The 16,895-nt window shown below is 42.1% G+C and overlaps 1 protein-coding gene across 1 annotated transcript in view; it reads right to left on the reverse strand.

The window, feature by feature from the left end:
• Positions 1-16,895, reverse strand: part of SUSD6 (sushi domain containing 6) — an 80,702-nt gene that overhangs the window by 35,594 nt on the left and 28,213 nt on the right. The window contains exons 3-4 of the mRNA XM_008926933.2: positions 13,123-13,304; positions 8,611-8,640 (exon numbers count right to left, since the gene is read on the reverse strand). Coding sequence (XP_008925181.1) covers positions 8,611-8,640; positions 13,123-13,243 — 151 coding nt within the window. The 5' untranslated portion in view covers positions 13,244-13,304. The remainder of the gene's footprint in view (positions 1-8,610; positions 8,641-13,122; positions 13,305-16,895) is intronic.

Below are 16,895 nucleotides of genomic sequence, written 5' to 3' on the forward strand. Positions count from 1 at the left end.
GAGAGGTAGCACAAAATACTCTTGCCTCTCACTGGTAGGCAAACAAGACAAATCCCTTTGTTCTCTTGCCCCAGGGACCAGACAAACAATCTGCCTGGCCTGACCTGTCATTTCTATATCTAAAGGAAGTGGAGAGGAGATAGCAAACATAGGGATTTTCCACTAGAGCCCAGCATATCTAAAGCCTTAACACAAGTTTCCAGCACAAGTAGCATCAGAAAGGGAAAGCAAACTTAATGAAAAATGATCAACTGAATTGTAATCAGAGGTAAGGGAAATAAAGCAGAGTTGCAAGAGTCAGGAGTTAAGTTTCACTACAGAATTTTTGTTGCTAAACAAAACCTTGTAAGAATACAATCACTTTTCCCAAGGAACCACCCTAAAATTCTGTGCCTGGGCACAGAACAGGTTTTTTGCCACCACAAGAGGTGTAGAAGGCAGATGATGAATAGGATGCATGTGCTCCCCATTTCCCTTGACTGAAATACACTAGACAAACTAGTATAACAACCATACCTCCTTCCTGTAAACATGACTTCAGGATACTTCTCTAGCATACAGCTGTGATCCCAACACAGCTTTAACTTTAACTTTAACTTTTCCATCAGGAAATTCTCAGGCAGTCACTTCCAATCAGCAAGAAAGAATGCTGTCAGCCACAACTTCATATCTGCCAGCCCACATTAAGGCCAATAAACAACCAGTTTCCTCTCGACAACAACAATCCCCTTTTATCATGGTGTGGATACCTTCACCAACCCTTCAGGATCCACTGCAGGGGGAAAAATAGGCAGAGATAACCAGAAAGCAGCTTTTCAAGCCAAAATACCCTCCCCTCAGAACCTGGGGGTTGTGGTAATCCCCTTTTTGAAATGCTAATGTCATTACAACCATAGCAGCAGAAGACAAGCAGTGGGGCCTGGAGGGGCTTGGGTGACAGAGCCTCTGATGTGCCCTTACACAGATGATTTAAACTGGGCCTTTTGTAACTCTCCTTCTCAAAGCTCCCTGCCCGGCATCATGCTTGACAGGAGCTGCAGCTGCCATCCGACCCTCCCGAGGAGCAGGGGTGCAAAGATCAACCTGATGAATTCATGCGTGTGGGGCTGGGGCTGGCGGCTGCAGCCTTGTGTTCTCCAAACGAGTACGCCAGGACAAAGATAGGCTCAGGGAAGACTTGAAAAAAGACAAAGTTGTTCTCTTGCTACAGCTGAAAAACAATTGCACAACAGTAAAAATCATTACAACTAGTCATTAAATTGGGCACAACAGATATCAGTATAGGAGAGCACAGCTCAAAGAAACCAATCAAGATAAATACGTCTATCCTTAACATGACAGGAAGCAGCTCAGCCTCAGGAAGGAACCCCTCCCATGGAGAAAGCTACTCCAAAAGGACAGAGAGCAGTCAACTTCCCTGGCAAAAGCAACTGGAACTAGCTGCTGTGGGGAGATCAGAGACCAGACTGGGCACAAGTTTTCATCCTGCCACCACATGCTATGTAACAACTGACAGATGGTTACCAGAGGGCTTTCGTTTTGTTTTCAATTCTGTGTTCAGTTTTCATTGCCTCCGATACCAGTCAGGGAATCAACAGGGAAAATAAACTTTACTGCAGTAGTGTTTCCTGCAACTTGCCACTTCCTACCATCTCCCAGGGAACCTCCCACTACAAGAGAAAAAGCAGACCATTACCACAATGGTTGAGAAGTAAATCAAGCTAAGTTTTACACCAGGTGAAATAACTGGAAAAGCAAATTACAGACTGAAACATTTGCCATTCACAAACACTGCTGCATTTACAGCAATTTCCACTTCACCATGAGATTGAGTGAAGCTACTCTAACACCACAGTCAAAGCCAGTGAAAGGAGGTGACTGTCCTGCTCTGCTCTGGTCTGCACTGGTGTGCCCTCACCTTGAGTACTGTGAGCAGTTTTGGGCACCACAATATAAAGAAGACACCAAGCTGTTAGAGAGCATCCAAAGGAGGGCAGCGAGGATGGTGAAGGGTCTGGAAGGGAAGCTTATGAGGAGCAGCTGAGGTCACTCGATCTGTTCAGCCTGGAGAAGACTGAGGGAGACCTCATGAGGTCACCAACTCCATGAGGGGAAGCATAGGGGCAAGTATCAATCTCTTCACTCTCAGGAGTGACAGGACTTGAGGAAATGGCATGAAGCTGAGTTAGGGGAGATTTAGGTTGGATATCAGGAAGAAGTTTTTCACCAAGAGGGGTGGCTGGGCACTGGAACAGGCTCCCTAGGGAAGTGGTCACAGCACCAAGCCTGTCTGAGTTCAAGAAGTGTTTGGACAATGAATGCTCTCAGGCACCTGGTGTAACTCTTAGGGTGTCCTGTGCAGGGCCAGGAGTTGGACTCAATGATCTTGATGGGTCCCTCCCAACTCAGCATATTCTATGATTCCATGAAATAATATATAATAGCCCCAAATCCCTCTGCTGGAAAAGAAACCTTACAAGTTCGGTCATCTCACTGCTACTTAGGTGTTTGAATTCCTACCTATAGAGAAGTAGCTACATTTAAAGAGGAGGCCAGCCTCTACTGCCACAGAAAGAAGAAAGGTGACAGACCACTCTGGAAAAAGAGATGTGTTTGATTTCATTTGTGAGGGTGCACACTGGCAAGCAGCTTTGAAATGCTGGTTTCGGTGGCAACATTTTAAAAAGAAAACCACAAAAGCTCCAGTTCTGCAGGCACTCTCCCTTGGTGCTACTAGCTAACCAAAGTCAGGAGAAAAATTTCCTCCATATGAAGCAACTAATCAAGTCAAGAGTTCAGCGGATGGAAACAGACTTAATGATAAGATGCTTCCCTGCTGTCAGAGGATGTAGAACAGACATTCATTTTCATCCTCTCAAATCTCTCCATGGCAGCTGATGCAGGCAAGCATGAAATACTCCTGACCTGCCACAGACAAGCGGCAAGTGGCCAGAGGTATGCAGTAAAATAGTTAGAGGTTTGCTCACCTTGACTGCTGTCAGAGAATGAATCTTGTCACAATATCCCTAATTAGCAGCTTACATCAGTCCCTTTTTGTTTTACTAACAGCAAGAATCAAAGATGTTAAAAGCAGCCCTACCTGTGTACCACCTGACATGCTGCAATGTCCCATTTCCCCCACACTGTCACACCACTGCCTACCCAAGGACTCAGCTCATACACAGGATCACCTCATGACTGAAAAGACCCAGTTAAAGTGGAACCAAACATGACCAAGGCAATACTGACAGAAAAAATATAGAAAAAAAAAAAAGGAAAAAACAAAACACAAAAACAGTGCTCTGAAAAGTGCTCCAACCCTGAGGAGTCTCCACAGCTGGAGGCATGTGCCAAGAGGCAGTCAGTTCTCCAGAGTGCTAAGAGGGGGCAGAACTCACAGGAGCTAACCTCTTTCAGCACAGCACCCACACTGCACCTCCAGTGTGTTCACCCACTAGAGGCATGGCCTTACACCAGCAGACAAGAATCTGGCCCCCACTGCACACACCTCCTCTCCCACACAGCCAAAGTGCACCAACACTGCCTGACTGCTAGTCTTGTGTTCTGCCTCTGTTTGTTTCACTATCGCTCCAGTGACAAAATTGAACAAGAATCCTGTACCAATAGAGAGCTCAGCTCTCCCAGCACCGTATATCTCCTCCAAGTATTCCAAAAGTGGAGTCTAGCTTACTAAATTATGTGGAAGAAACAGTCACCATCAAACCACAACTGTCAACTTAAAGATAACATTCTGAGAAGTAAATGCAAATAAAGAGACAAAGTGGGAAGGCTCAAAGGTCAACCCTACTGTGGGATAATGGCAATAACATTTGCAGCAAGACTAGTTTGTTGGGAACAGCAAAGAAGCAGAGGACTAAAACAATAAAACTGGAAAAACAAACTTACCACCCTTCACGGGTTTCACTAAGATTTGTACTCAAAGGCAGTCATCACAGTTTGTGACTACATTCAGATTTTTCAGCTTAGATATCAAAAATTAATAGTTTCCTCTTTTGAGAGAAAAGTGACAGTTGAACCTAAACACTCATATCCTAAAGCTTTTATCTTTTCTTAGTATCTTATAAACTAAGTCAATTACACTCAAGAAAGTGTTTACAATGAAACCTGAACATTGTTCTTCAGGAGCATTCAACTGTTACTTTTGCTAGGGAAAGCAAAAGGAGTGACAAAAGGGAAGTACTAGCTTTACGATAATATATAGCATTACAGTTACTTTACATACTTTGCCTGTGCAAAAGAGAAGTAAAGATGTGCTGCAGCATAATGTGTAGCTCGGCTCAACTCTTACAGTACTGGTCATTTTCAAGAAGCACATCAGAAGACCTAAAACTTGAACTACTGGAGGCAGGTTACACAACAGGCGCATCCCTGAGTCTCCAAGTTTCAAAGATAGCTCTTCTGAAGATATAAGTGGAGTGGTCCCATAGAAACTGCTATATCAGCAGCTGTGAGTTTTGTAGGACACACCAGAAGCACATTCCTAAAGGCCTTTGCAGCATCAGCTATGTTTCCCCAGAGATAAATCTCCAGGATGCTGGTGGTCCAGAATAAAGGCAGCATCAGAATTCCCTAACCCACTCTAATATAATTTCATTCCACACATACAGCGACAGACAGACCCCACCATCAGCAAGGAGTGTCGACAAGGGTCAGGCAGCTTTAATAGGCTTATCTTCTTTACAAAAAGGGTTCTCTAGAGTTGGTGAAACAGACAAATGCAGGATGGGGGGAAGAGCAAAGCAGCTTTTAGCTATAAAACTGAATACAAACTAAGAAAAGCTGAACTTTGAGAAAGTTAGATACTACTCTACACATGGCAGCAATTTCCACTTGAAATTCCTCCCTGTATCTTCTTTCACACACAACTGCTATATGGTCTTCCACAGTTTCTCACTCCTCAGATCACCATCCACGACATTAGAGCACTCATAGGCAGGCACAGCCAGTGCTCCAGTAACTGGCATCTTTACCCTGTTCTGCTTCTGCCTTTGGATTTCTGCATTGAAGCATCAGGCCCTGGAAGGAACACACGCTTTTTAACCCTGTAGTTCTTAAACTCTGTCAGTGTCTCACTAGTCAGTCCTGTGGCATACAGAAAAGCCTCAAAACCTTGATGTTGTAAAGGCATACTCCTGCATTAAGATACTCTTACCTAACCCTTAAAAAATAAACACATATATATAGATATTTTACTAGAGTCCTCCCTCCCAAGGCCATACTATTCTCAAGTATTGTAATCTGCTTGCATAACTAAAACACTACCTTCTTTTAGGATTTGCACTTAACCACCAAGCCACTAATTGGCTTTTTAAACCACCAGGATATTTTTCACAACTCCACCTCTGGAAACATTCACCCTCCTGTTTTACTGCACTCCTGTCTCCCTGCTCTCCTTCCCAGAATATTATTCTCTACTGATCCTCATTCACCTTCAATCTATTCTATTACCTTCTTACAAATCTCCATTTGCATCTAGTCCTTTTCTATGCCTGCCGAGTCACCAGACAGATCCATTTCCTTCAAGATATTGTAGTTCTACCTAAAACAGAAAAACTTCACCTGTTGTCTCATCAGCTGACACCTCTGCCAAAAAAGCAGAAGAAAAAAAAGTTGTCTAAACAACGAAATTGGTAAGATCACAAAACAGTTTTATTCTCTTTCTGATGGACAGTTTTATGACTACCTATGGGTGTGTCTGACACAACATTCTTTATACACCTTGTTAGTCTTTCTCAGGACATAAAAAATATTCTTTCTAGCCAGAAAAGCAGCAACAGCCTCTGACTTTCCAGTTATGACACTGCACACATCAAGGCTTACCCTGTTCCTTCCCTGTCTGTGACTGGGGCTGAGAACTCAAAACAACATCCACTAGAGGTGCTTATCTCACTACACAGCAAGGTAACATTTTTCAAATAAGACATACTTCTCCCTGTACTGACAAATAAAATATGTATCTCAAAAGCGGCAGCAATGTTTATTTCTGCTCTCAAACAAGAAAGATTTCTCCCAATTCAATTAAGATGACTGCTAGACCTAAAATGCAGAGCTCACAGGATTTCAAGATGCTCTTTTTTTACCCTACTGTTCAATTCTTTGGCTTCTGCTGCCATTGAAATGCTTCTTACTATGCCGAGGGGATAAATACACTTACCCTTGCATTCACAGCATGGCCCTATAGAGAAGGAACACAGGAGGCATCTCCATCCAGCACCAGCCATGCCAAGGTACACAAGCAATGAGGGACTAGACAGTCTTCTCAGCACAGGAACTCCAGAAGTTCCTCTCCCCCTTACATAATAAAAAGATCACTGTACTAGTCTGGGCCAAAAGTTCATCTTATTCTTCAGCATTTAGCAATAAGCCCCCTCTAGTTCAATCCACCTAGCACAACCTATAACTCATTTAAGCAGCCCCATACCTAAGGAGTTACTTCAAATCCCTTCAACAACATTTGGAAGCAAGCAATTCAATAGTCCTCCAACTCCAGTAAAACACTTTGCAGAGGTAGAGCCTCAGGGGAATTCCTGTTTGCAGAGGAAGATGAACACTCCCCAGAGGTTTCAGTTCATTAAAAGGAAAATATGTTTTTAGATGCAGATCAGCACACACAGATAAGCAGGTACAACCTCTTGAGACAAAGCCATAATCCTGTCACTGGGTTCCAATTACTCTCACAAAGGTACAAACATTTCTGAGCTTGCTGTTCAAGTGCCTTTAGTATCCTATCCTATCCTACTCCTGACAATCAGCAGCTTGTTATGAGCAGTGTTTTAGCAATCCTCATGGAGACACAGATTGATGGGTTTAACACAGAGCCTTGACAGATTCAGCAACAAAAGCTGAAGACTCAACAGCCTACAGCTTTTCACCTTGCCCTACCACTTGTTTCTTCCTTATCACCCATGTCAGATTGTTGAGGACATATCCACAGCTTTACACAACACACACCAGCTATTCCAGCAGTATTCACCCCAGGTTGAAGTTTGCCACAGTTCCAGAGCAGATTTACTTCTTGCTCTGCCATCCCCGCTGAAGAATCAGTAACAGTTGGCAGCATAAACACCACACTGCTTGTAGTGCTTACAGCTAAACATAAGGGCTGGAGAAGCAATGGCAGACATGGGTTAGACAGACAAAAAACATTCCACATATCCTAAAAACAACGTCTCAGTAGCAATGGTAACCAATGTAAGATTCAAAAGGGACAGAAGTAGGAAAGGAATTGTCAAATGGCACAAGGTGATAGCAAGCGAACTTTCTTCTATTGCACTGCCAGGACTTTTCCCATGATATGAGGAAGAAACTCAAACTCTTCCCAAATGATTGGCTCAAGCAGATAAAGAAGGACCTAGTGATAGAAGGAAGCTGAATAAGAAGACAGAGAAGTTTGCATCTTCAACCTTGCAGGCAGCAGTCAAAGGACACCAGGACGATGATGAGTCAGAACCTGCACTGTAATTCATAAGTAATTTCTCTCAAAGAACAAATGTCGTTCAGCACTCCTTCTGCTTCCCTGTACAACGAAGTTCCTACCAGTTTCCATCGTTCTCATTTTAAACCAAGAAGCTAAGGTGAATTGGACCAGACAACTCTTGAGATTTTTCCAAAAACAGCTATTTTTCTGCTAGCAACCATGGCCAAGAACTGAAAGCCCCTTAATACTATGTATGTGTGATACCACTCTTCTTCTCAGGAGTAAAATTCAGACATTGGATAAAAGTTGATGGTTCAGAAGATTCCATCAGCTCTTAACTCCCACTTTCTAAAGACCAAAATTTGGTAGGTGGTAAAATTTCTCTCTCACACCTTTAAATTCCTCATTATCAATCCATTCCCCTCAGACTTTGTTCCTGTATGCATTTTTCTTTTTTTTTTTTGGAGGAGAAGGGAAAGTTCAGACTGAACAGATCAAATTTCAGAGTTTAACAAGGATCTACAGAAAATTATATATATATATAAGAATAAGGAATATATATATATTATATATATATATATATCTGTATATATATATACAGATAAGGAAGCCAAATAAGCTTTCCAACTCCTTCCAAAGTGGCATTCATCCATAACATGCACACTGGAAACATCTTAGACTTTTTCTGAGCACATGAAACAATAAGCAGGAGTATACAATGGAAAAGATCAAGATTCATGGTCTGTGATGAGATGTTCACTTTTCTTGATTAAAGGAAAAAAAGATTTTTTTGCCTCAGCCTGTCCTGCCTGTCCTCTCAACACTCTATTGGCCCTTAAAACTCTCACAAGCAGCATCTCCCTCTCCACTTCAATGAAACATTTATTCTGATTTCTTGTTTTCTTGAGTTATTTGAAGTTAAACACTATAGAAGGCACGGGGATCCCTTCAAGCACAGTGAAACATATGAAGCTGATCTCCCTCTCAAACTCAGAGCAGCCATCTTTCCCAAATACAAGGGTCAAAAACGGCAATGGGACATAGGGATGAATCTCAGTCTATCCAACACAACAAGAATTATAATGGGAATCCTAGCTCACAGATGCTTATATTAACCAGTAATATAGCACACTCATTTCTCACAGTACAGCAGTGAATATAAGTTGACTCACATGCAGGTCCTTTGGATTTTCTGAGCCAATCTAGGAGAGACAAAAGGAAAATTCAGGATTATTATTTAGCTATCATGGTTTAAACCAGCAGTTAGTTAAACATCACAAAGCTTTAATTCATCCTTCAACTACTACAACTGGTTAAAATTAAACAAGTTACATGGTTTCTTGAGATCCCTATTACTCTCTTCAAGGCAGTTACTTAAATAACACTGCATGGATCAGTGTGGCAGCAGTGTGAATATTATTATTTGGATAGTCTAATTCTAGACCTGTCTATATCTGCTTCCTAGCCACCTTTGTGGCCTAGAGCTTATTCCACAGCTCCTCACCATGCTCTTCCATACCACTCTGCTCTTATTAAGCTCTCCAAAGGGACTGGAAAGAGGCATTGCACCTGAAAATGCTCCTCCTTCCCTCCATGGAGAACAGCACATTGCTTTGGGATGACCCTGTAATTTCTCAAATCCCACACTTACGTGAAGCATACAGGTTGGAATCAGGATCACCTATTCATGCATGACACCTCCCCACATTTCTGTCTGGCCATCCAATGCTATAGTGTCCTTGTTTTCACGACCACTGAATTCACCCCTAGCTGCATTAATGCCTTCCTTTCAGATGCATAATCAGAGACAAAGAAAACCTCTGCTTTGCACAGATTCCCAGAGAATAGGAACAAGTCTGAATCTGCTCAAAGACTGGAGTGCGCTCTAACAAGCTGTTCTAAGCAATGCAAACAAATACCAGCGGTATCCAAGAGCTTCTGTGCAGAATAACCTTGGCACTGAAAAGACCTTACAACAGCAAGCAGCAGATTGCCTGCATTTGCGTCAGAGACAACACACAGGAATGAAGTTGTTTCACTTTATTCAAGCTCAGTTTATGACTTCCATGGCAATTCTAAAAATTAAAGAGCTAACTTTATAGCATTTCACAAGTGCAGTCAACAAAAATCAGGCTGTGTCTAAATCTAAATGGACTTAGATTCCCTGAGCCCGCATTACTGTTAATTTTTAAAGGTTAATGTTTAAACTCTCTCCTTTATGGGTATTGATATTTGCTTAATTCAGGATGTTTAGTACTTTTACCAACACATTTACTTGCATTTCCCAGGACCAGGTGATGCTATTATCAATAATGAAAGGCCCAACTTATGTTTTGATAGGTTTCTGACAGCGCTAGTTATGCATCCAAGAAAGATTACACCATTTGGAACGTAAATCATAGGAAGCTTTCAGAGTATTTTAGAGACTATATGTTAAAATTTAATGAACAACTTAATCTGATCCACTGTCACTCTTCCAAAAATAGCCTGGCCAGACATTCATCTCATTGTGAATGAGATACAAACACAAGGCCTTTGAGAGCTTGGGGATAACATTAAGAGACAGAAACAGGAGGAAGATGGGGGGGGAATTTAAAAAAAAAAAAGTCACAGCAACAAAGAAAGAATGGAGAAGCATTATCTGTAGAAATGCAGACAAAAAGGTTGTCATTGCTCCTCTCCAACACTTAAAAATTCCCCATCTCTATCTACTAAGTGTCCTGGCTGTTAGCTACATTCCAGATGAACCCTCAAAGAAAACAAAAGAGACAGAGGAAGAACTAAGTCTCAGTATTCCTGAGGAGCTTTCCAAGTCTCCTTGCCTTGTCACTCCATTATTTCCCCCAAATAATCTTTGAGAACTTGCCAGATAGGGAAAAAAGGTACAACAGTGATAAAGCTAAAAAATATTTCTGAACAACACAAGCTTCCACAAATCCTCTTCTGGCAAAGCTGCACTGCTTGCCCATCACCAGATGCTGCATTTGTTTTGTGTTAAATATATGCAGCGGTTATTTTTATATTCGTGGATATCTTCCTGTGAAGAGGGAGCAGTTTCCCCAAATTCTGCAGTGTGCTTAGTGACTAAGCAACTTATCATATTTGTCTCATGGCACTCGAGAATATTAGGATAGAGTGCTTGAGACAAAGTGTTGAGGATTTTTCTTAAATATCCATGCATAAATAAAATCAATTCATTACCAGAGGACAGAGCAACTGCTTGCTGACTGAAAATGAGTCTGCCCTCTGCATTAAGCACATGGCAAAGAGAATACATTCCTGCCCAGATCATGAATATATCTCTACACTTCCTGGAACTCAAGCAAAATTACTGCAATACAATATACCTCATGGTTTTATATATAGGAATCACAAGCTCTGCTTTCTCACTCAGAGCTGAGCCAGCTATTGTCTCCATGCTTGTCTGTCTTTTTATGAGAACATTCTTCAGCTTTTGTAGCAATTGTGAGCATGTCACATTGGCCCCACATTCAAGATAAGCATTACTGGCCAAGAGATTTAATACAATATCTTGCTTCATGTTAACATCGCTTTGCTCTGCTTGTTCTGAATGACTTTGCTACGTAAAGTAATAAAGTGAGGATGGCGAGGTGGTTGGGGGACAAAGATGAGGGAAAGATGATTTTCCAAGCGCCTCAACAGTGCTCTTTGTTTCTCCATCTGGCTCTGTGCTCCTCAGCTGACTTGCTCATTAATGTTACTCATGGCTGGCGTGCTCTGCAGGTGCAGCTCCCCGGGCCCATGACGCATCGCTGAGCACCCCTGTCCCTCCCAGCAACTGGTAGTTGGGTTGCTACCTCCCAGTCTCAGAAAACCCGCATGTGGAAGCGCTCCTCAGCAAGCCCTTCCCCAGGATTTTTGACCTTGCATTTCTTGCTCTCTGCTATGATCCTGGCCCCCCTCCATTTTCTCACTTCCCCTACAGGAAGCAGTTCATGCCTAGCCACTATAATCCTATTTAGCTGATGATCTGCCTTCATCAGTTCACCACAGCTGGTCTCAGATTCTGAAGCAAAAAACACAGAAAGGGAAACACAATGAAGAACCACTCTTGGGTCTTCTGACATGCTCAACTAGTGCTTTTGTAATTGACTGGATGCCTCAAAAATTATATTGAAGTATTGTGGCAGCTTTTCCCCATCCAGCAGCTGTGTGCAGCACAAGGCATTTGCACACTGATTACAGACTCAGTTGAAGGTGCTGCAGTGTGTAATGGGAGCTTCAGATGGGGAAGGTGCACTCCAGACCCAGGCTGGGAGGCACATCTGATAGGCCTACATCTGAAATGAGGCAGTGACACTGTCACCAACAACAAGGCTAGAAAAAAAAACAAGGACAGACCAGAACCAAAAAGACCTTGTGCCTTTGCTACTCTCAGTAACTGTTTGTGCCAATTTGTCACTCTCAGATGTGCCACCCCCACTCTGCATTACCTACAAAACCAAAATCAGACCAGTAAGACATACAGGTCTGGGATACATGATTGCAGCAGCCTCTCCCTTCCAATTCAAAGAGCCAGAAATACTAAAAGGAAATCAACAACTCGTCTAGCAGTTTTCAGCACCAGCAGGCTTTGCCGTACAGGATCACCTCAATTTTAAGTGCATGTGGCAGCTGACATTTATTCTGCTGTACCACACAGAGGCCAATTCAATCTTCACTGATGCTGAGGATAGTGTTGGTCATGCAACCTTTTCAGGTGCCATGATATGTCAGATAAATAGGACCTTTTAAAGTTATGTCAAGAACTGAGGTTTCCTTTTAAAAAGCAAGCTACTGTTCCACATTGCAACAGCTGTGGAAGTCAAATCTATGTGCCTTTTTGTGACTAACCTCCTTCAAAGCTCTGTGTAAGAGCACACAAAGTTATTCCTTCCATCTCATGCCACCTATGACCAGGCATGTCTCTACAGACAAAGAATAGATCATGGCTGGTCTGAGGAAAAGAAGACACACTTCAGGGTACACTGAGTAAACAAGCACATACTTCATATCACGTACTATCTTCTGAGTATCCGGCATATTTTCTTCTTTCACTCATTTCTAAAACACAGATCCCTCATCTCTGATGATATATCATCTCATTCCAGTGCTATTTACACTATTCACAATACTTAGCCATCACAGAAACATCAAGAATTTAGAAAGGGGAGAGGGAAAACTGAAGCTGAAAAGAGGATCCAAATGAGGGATGTAGGTAGCAGGTGTTGAGGTGTCAGAAGACAACACACAAGGAAACATTGAACAGATTCATAAGCTGTGCAAAGAGCTGAAGACAGTCTCTGCTTCTATTACTTCACGTGAGCAGTTGCTACAGGGCACACAGATAACACTGTCTACATGAGAATTTCATTCAACCAAAATATGGCCCATGCTCTTGAGATGGTCCAAGTGCCCCCAGCTACAGTGAAGGGATGAAAACAGAAGGGGAAAAAAGCTGTGGGAATCAAAACTAAAGGATAAACGACAAGCACTTTACTAATATGCAAGACTTGTTCAGTTCAGACATCGTGCTCTGCTTAACAAGTAGCAATGGAATCTTTTCCTGTGAGTACTGAGAGGTGTGTACAAATGCATCAACCATCACTAGCTTTCCCATAACAATAAAATGCCAGCCTCATACACCCCCCTGTCCCTGAAGCATATACAAAGTTTTCACTTACCCGTGGCCTGGGCTTCCAAGATAAAGGTACCAAAGATAATTAGCAGACGAAACAACCCATGGTTAGTCAAGGCAAGAGACGATCCTGTGTTGCTCTTTGGTGCTACCATTCCATGGCACATCTTTTACCCACCAAAATTTCTTTTTAAAAAAAATCCGATGGATCTGGTTGATCAGCAGCACCTTAGTCAACAAAAAACAAAGACAAAGCAAGAAACAGTAAGTGTTGAGCCAAACACCTATAACCCTGGAGAGGGAAAGCAGAAATTTAGAAACAAAAAGCAACCTTTTACATGTTCTAGCACTTAGAAATCTTACCAAGTATTCACAGTTCACAAGGTAACATGAGCAGAAAAGGCAATCTTCTACACATGAAATACTAAAAGGAGCTGCATTATAGATACGAGACCATAACTTTTCACTTACCCGCTAATGTTTCAGATGTGAAGACTGCCTACCCCACAATTAATTTTAGCTTTTCCTTTCAAGACAGCCCCAGAGGACATAGCATCTGGAGGATTTGTCTCAAAATATCTTCAAGAGAGTCAGTCTCCCACCACTTTTCAGAAGGTCTCCAAGACACAGCAGACTGTACTAGACAGCTAGGATAAATAAATCAAATCTTTCTTCAGCCACCTGGAGAGGCACAGCAAACCTGACAGCCAGCCAGCAGGCAAACACACACTTACAAGGAGGAATGTAAAACAACTGGCAAACCTCAGGTATAATGTTCTGACAGTATAGAGCACAGCAATTAAAATTGCAGGATATGACATTGCTCATACCTGAGGACTGAGGGATTCACCAATAGACTAGAAGACACTGTCACAGCAAAGCCAGACAAGTACACAAAGCACAGCTGGGAAATACAGAAAGCACAAAGTTGAAGCCTTAGTTTTAATTAAGGTCCAGCCGAACACGTATTCCACCAACCTATGGTTTTAACCTGCATAACCTCCAATGATAACTTTGGACCTGGATGAATAATAGTGCCATGCATAAATCCAAAACTAATAAAATAAAGTTGAGACTAACAATCTGTGTGTACTGAAGGGGAGCACTGGTATAAAGACAACTGTGTGAATGATGGAGTAAAAAATCAACCAACCAAAAAACCCAACCAAATAAAAAACTGAATCAACCAACAAAATAAAACCAACCAAAAAAACCTCACTTGGAGACACGTTTCAACACTTTATCATGCTATTCCTTACACATCTAAAGCTCCCAGGTAAAAACAAATTTGCAGAAATTAATGGTTTTTTACACTGGACAACAGGAATAACTTAGTTTTGAGGGACACCCCATTCAGCCACAGCTTCTTCATATAAATGAATATTCATACTGAAGGGGGATTAGATTTTTTATTTGGCCAAGTTTCCCAAAGAAATTCAAAACTGCTGGATAACTCCAAACAGATTTGAGAAGTGTAGAGGTGGGTATTCTACAATTTTGTATCCTGTAAGAATGGATGGGACACGGGCATTGGCACTCCTGGCACTCCTGGGGAAGGCAGTATGACTTTCAGATCCTTAAGTACTTCTGAGATGAAAGCAATAAGCCAGCACTGACCAGAGAAACACATACTTAAACAGCCATAACTCACATTTTCAATTACTCAGGCAAAACAGTAGCTGCATTATGGGAGGGAATAGGCAGACTTGCCATTAAACCTGGTAATCATCCTAGCGAAAAGAGGTTTTTTTTCCTTAGTTCCATGTCACTACTATGCTCATATTTACTTCACAAAAGGGTTATCTTTAAAATTTGGATCTTTCAAGTCCATTAGTCTCTATCAAAGAAGAATTCTTTGTCTGCATACATCCCTCCTTGAAATGTCATTTCAAGATGATATTTAAAGTGTCATGTGGCAAGTCTGGAGCTACTACTAAAATAAACTCTGTGTCTACCACCCCTTTTGTTTCTTGCTTCGTTTGGAGGGTGAAGGAGAGAAGTGAATCTATCCCACTCTGCCTGTAGCACAGCCTATAGATTTCTCACGTCTTCCATGGATAAGGAGCCAATGCTTTGTTCACCAAACTCCCACCATGCAGAATGGAATAACGATGCTTTCACTTACCTGCTGGAATTCCTTCAGCAGCAATTAGACCATGGAATGAAGAAATACTCCATGGGAAGAAAGCTAAGCCAGTTAATCTGTACATCTGCCCCCTCCTCTCAAGTCAGATCTCTCGCATGGAATTTAAGTTCATATTCAACTGGAAGAAGCCAGCATCTGGCCTATACTCCAGGCCAACAGATGGCTGCTTACTTCCAAGAGTCACTGCTCAACACAGAATTACAGCTCTGACAAAGCAATGCACCATCTTCAACAAATGCTCTTCTGATTAGATCAAGACAGGTCTGTCCTCCCCATTCCAATATAACAAAGTCTCAATATAACAAACTCTGAAAGTCCTGCTAAGGTATCTTTTATAAAGGTGGCCTTCCCTGCCCTTGGAACAGTGCATGCCAGCTGACATATCAGTGGCCAGAAGGAGAGGTAGGGAAAAGGGCATGTAATTATCACAGAATTTGCTGAGCCACCTGAGGTGTCCTACCCTGTCCCAGAAGCATTTTCCTCTCCCAAAGACTGCACCTGGAAGTCAGCAGTCCAGTTCTGGTCTCTGAACAGCAAACAAGTTAGAGATAACTAAACCAAGAATATCTTCTGAGAGAATCATTTACTGCTTATTCTCAATTCACTAATAGATTGCTCCAAACCATAGCACTGCTCCTCTCCTTTCTTCTAAAATCAGCCATGGTTTCCACATCTCTTTTCAGCTACCAAATCACTCAAATCCCAGGTTATGAGGAATCCTCTCTGCCAAAAGCCCGGGGCTGCCCCACCAGAAATGCTGTAAATTGCTGCTGCTATGCCTATAGTAATATCCCACTAAGCTGATTTAGTTCAGTGTGGGATTTGAAGGAGACCCAAGGGTAGCTGGCCCATTTAGTGGACAACAGCATGGATAAACCCCTCAGAATTGTTATGAGACAAAGGGCACAGGTACCGCTTTTAAGGATCCTCCCTTAGGCTTCAGCCAAGTTATAGAACTTGTTCCCAGCTTTGACTGTTCCTTGGTAAAATTAGAAGATGAAACAGATTCTGACTAGATAAGAAAGTATCCTTTTCTTCCCAGAGAAGAGCTGGTGGTTTGGAAGCTATTTAGACAGACATTCAATTCTCTGATAATCGACTGTTGTTTTAGCACATTCCTTATACCTGCAGCTCAGGAGGAAGCAGTTTTCATAACAACTCTTCAGGCCTCCACCGCCAGAAGTTAACTGGAGTGCACTGTAGAGCACACACATTGTCAGAGACATACTCCTGGGGACAGAGCTTAATAATTCATGGGGTCATGTGAATCAAAGCAATTCCCTGTGTACACACAGCATTAAGGAATGGGCTGATTTCTGCAAGAAACGAGGTAGAAGCTGACAGTAAGTAGCACAAATATGCAGAGCAAGAACATTTCAGACCTATCTCACATGCCGCAGCCTGCGCTGAAGGGTTATTCGATGATTAAACAGAGATGTTTTCAAAGATAATATTTAGTATAGCTAGCAGTTCCCATAAATAGAGTAAGGAGGGGAGAAGAGATTCTTCTCTGTTAAAAGTACATTAGTCAATAAAGGTGGTGGGGTTTTTGCTTTGTTTTTAATGTGAACCTTGAAAACACCTACTAAATATGGATAAGACAATAAACCATCCTCTATATTCACACAGGCAATAGCCTGTGAGAGAGCAGGGGATGCTATGAATGAGGAAAA

This window comes from Manacus vitellinus, unplaced genomic scaffold, assembly GCF_001715985.3.
Source record: "Manacus vitellinus isolate BGI_N305 unplaced genomic scaffold, ASM171598v3 scaffold_6_pilon, whole genome shotgun sequence".
NCBI classification, from domain to species: Eukaryota; Metazoa; Chordata; class Aves; order Passeriformes; family Pipridae; genus Manacus; species Manacus vitellinus.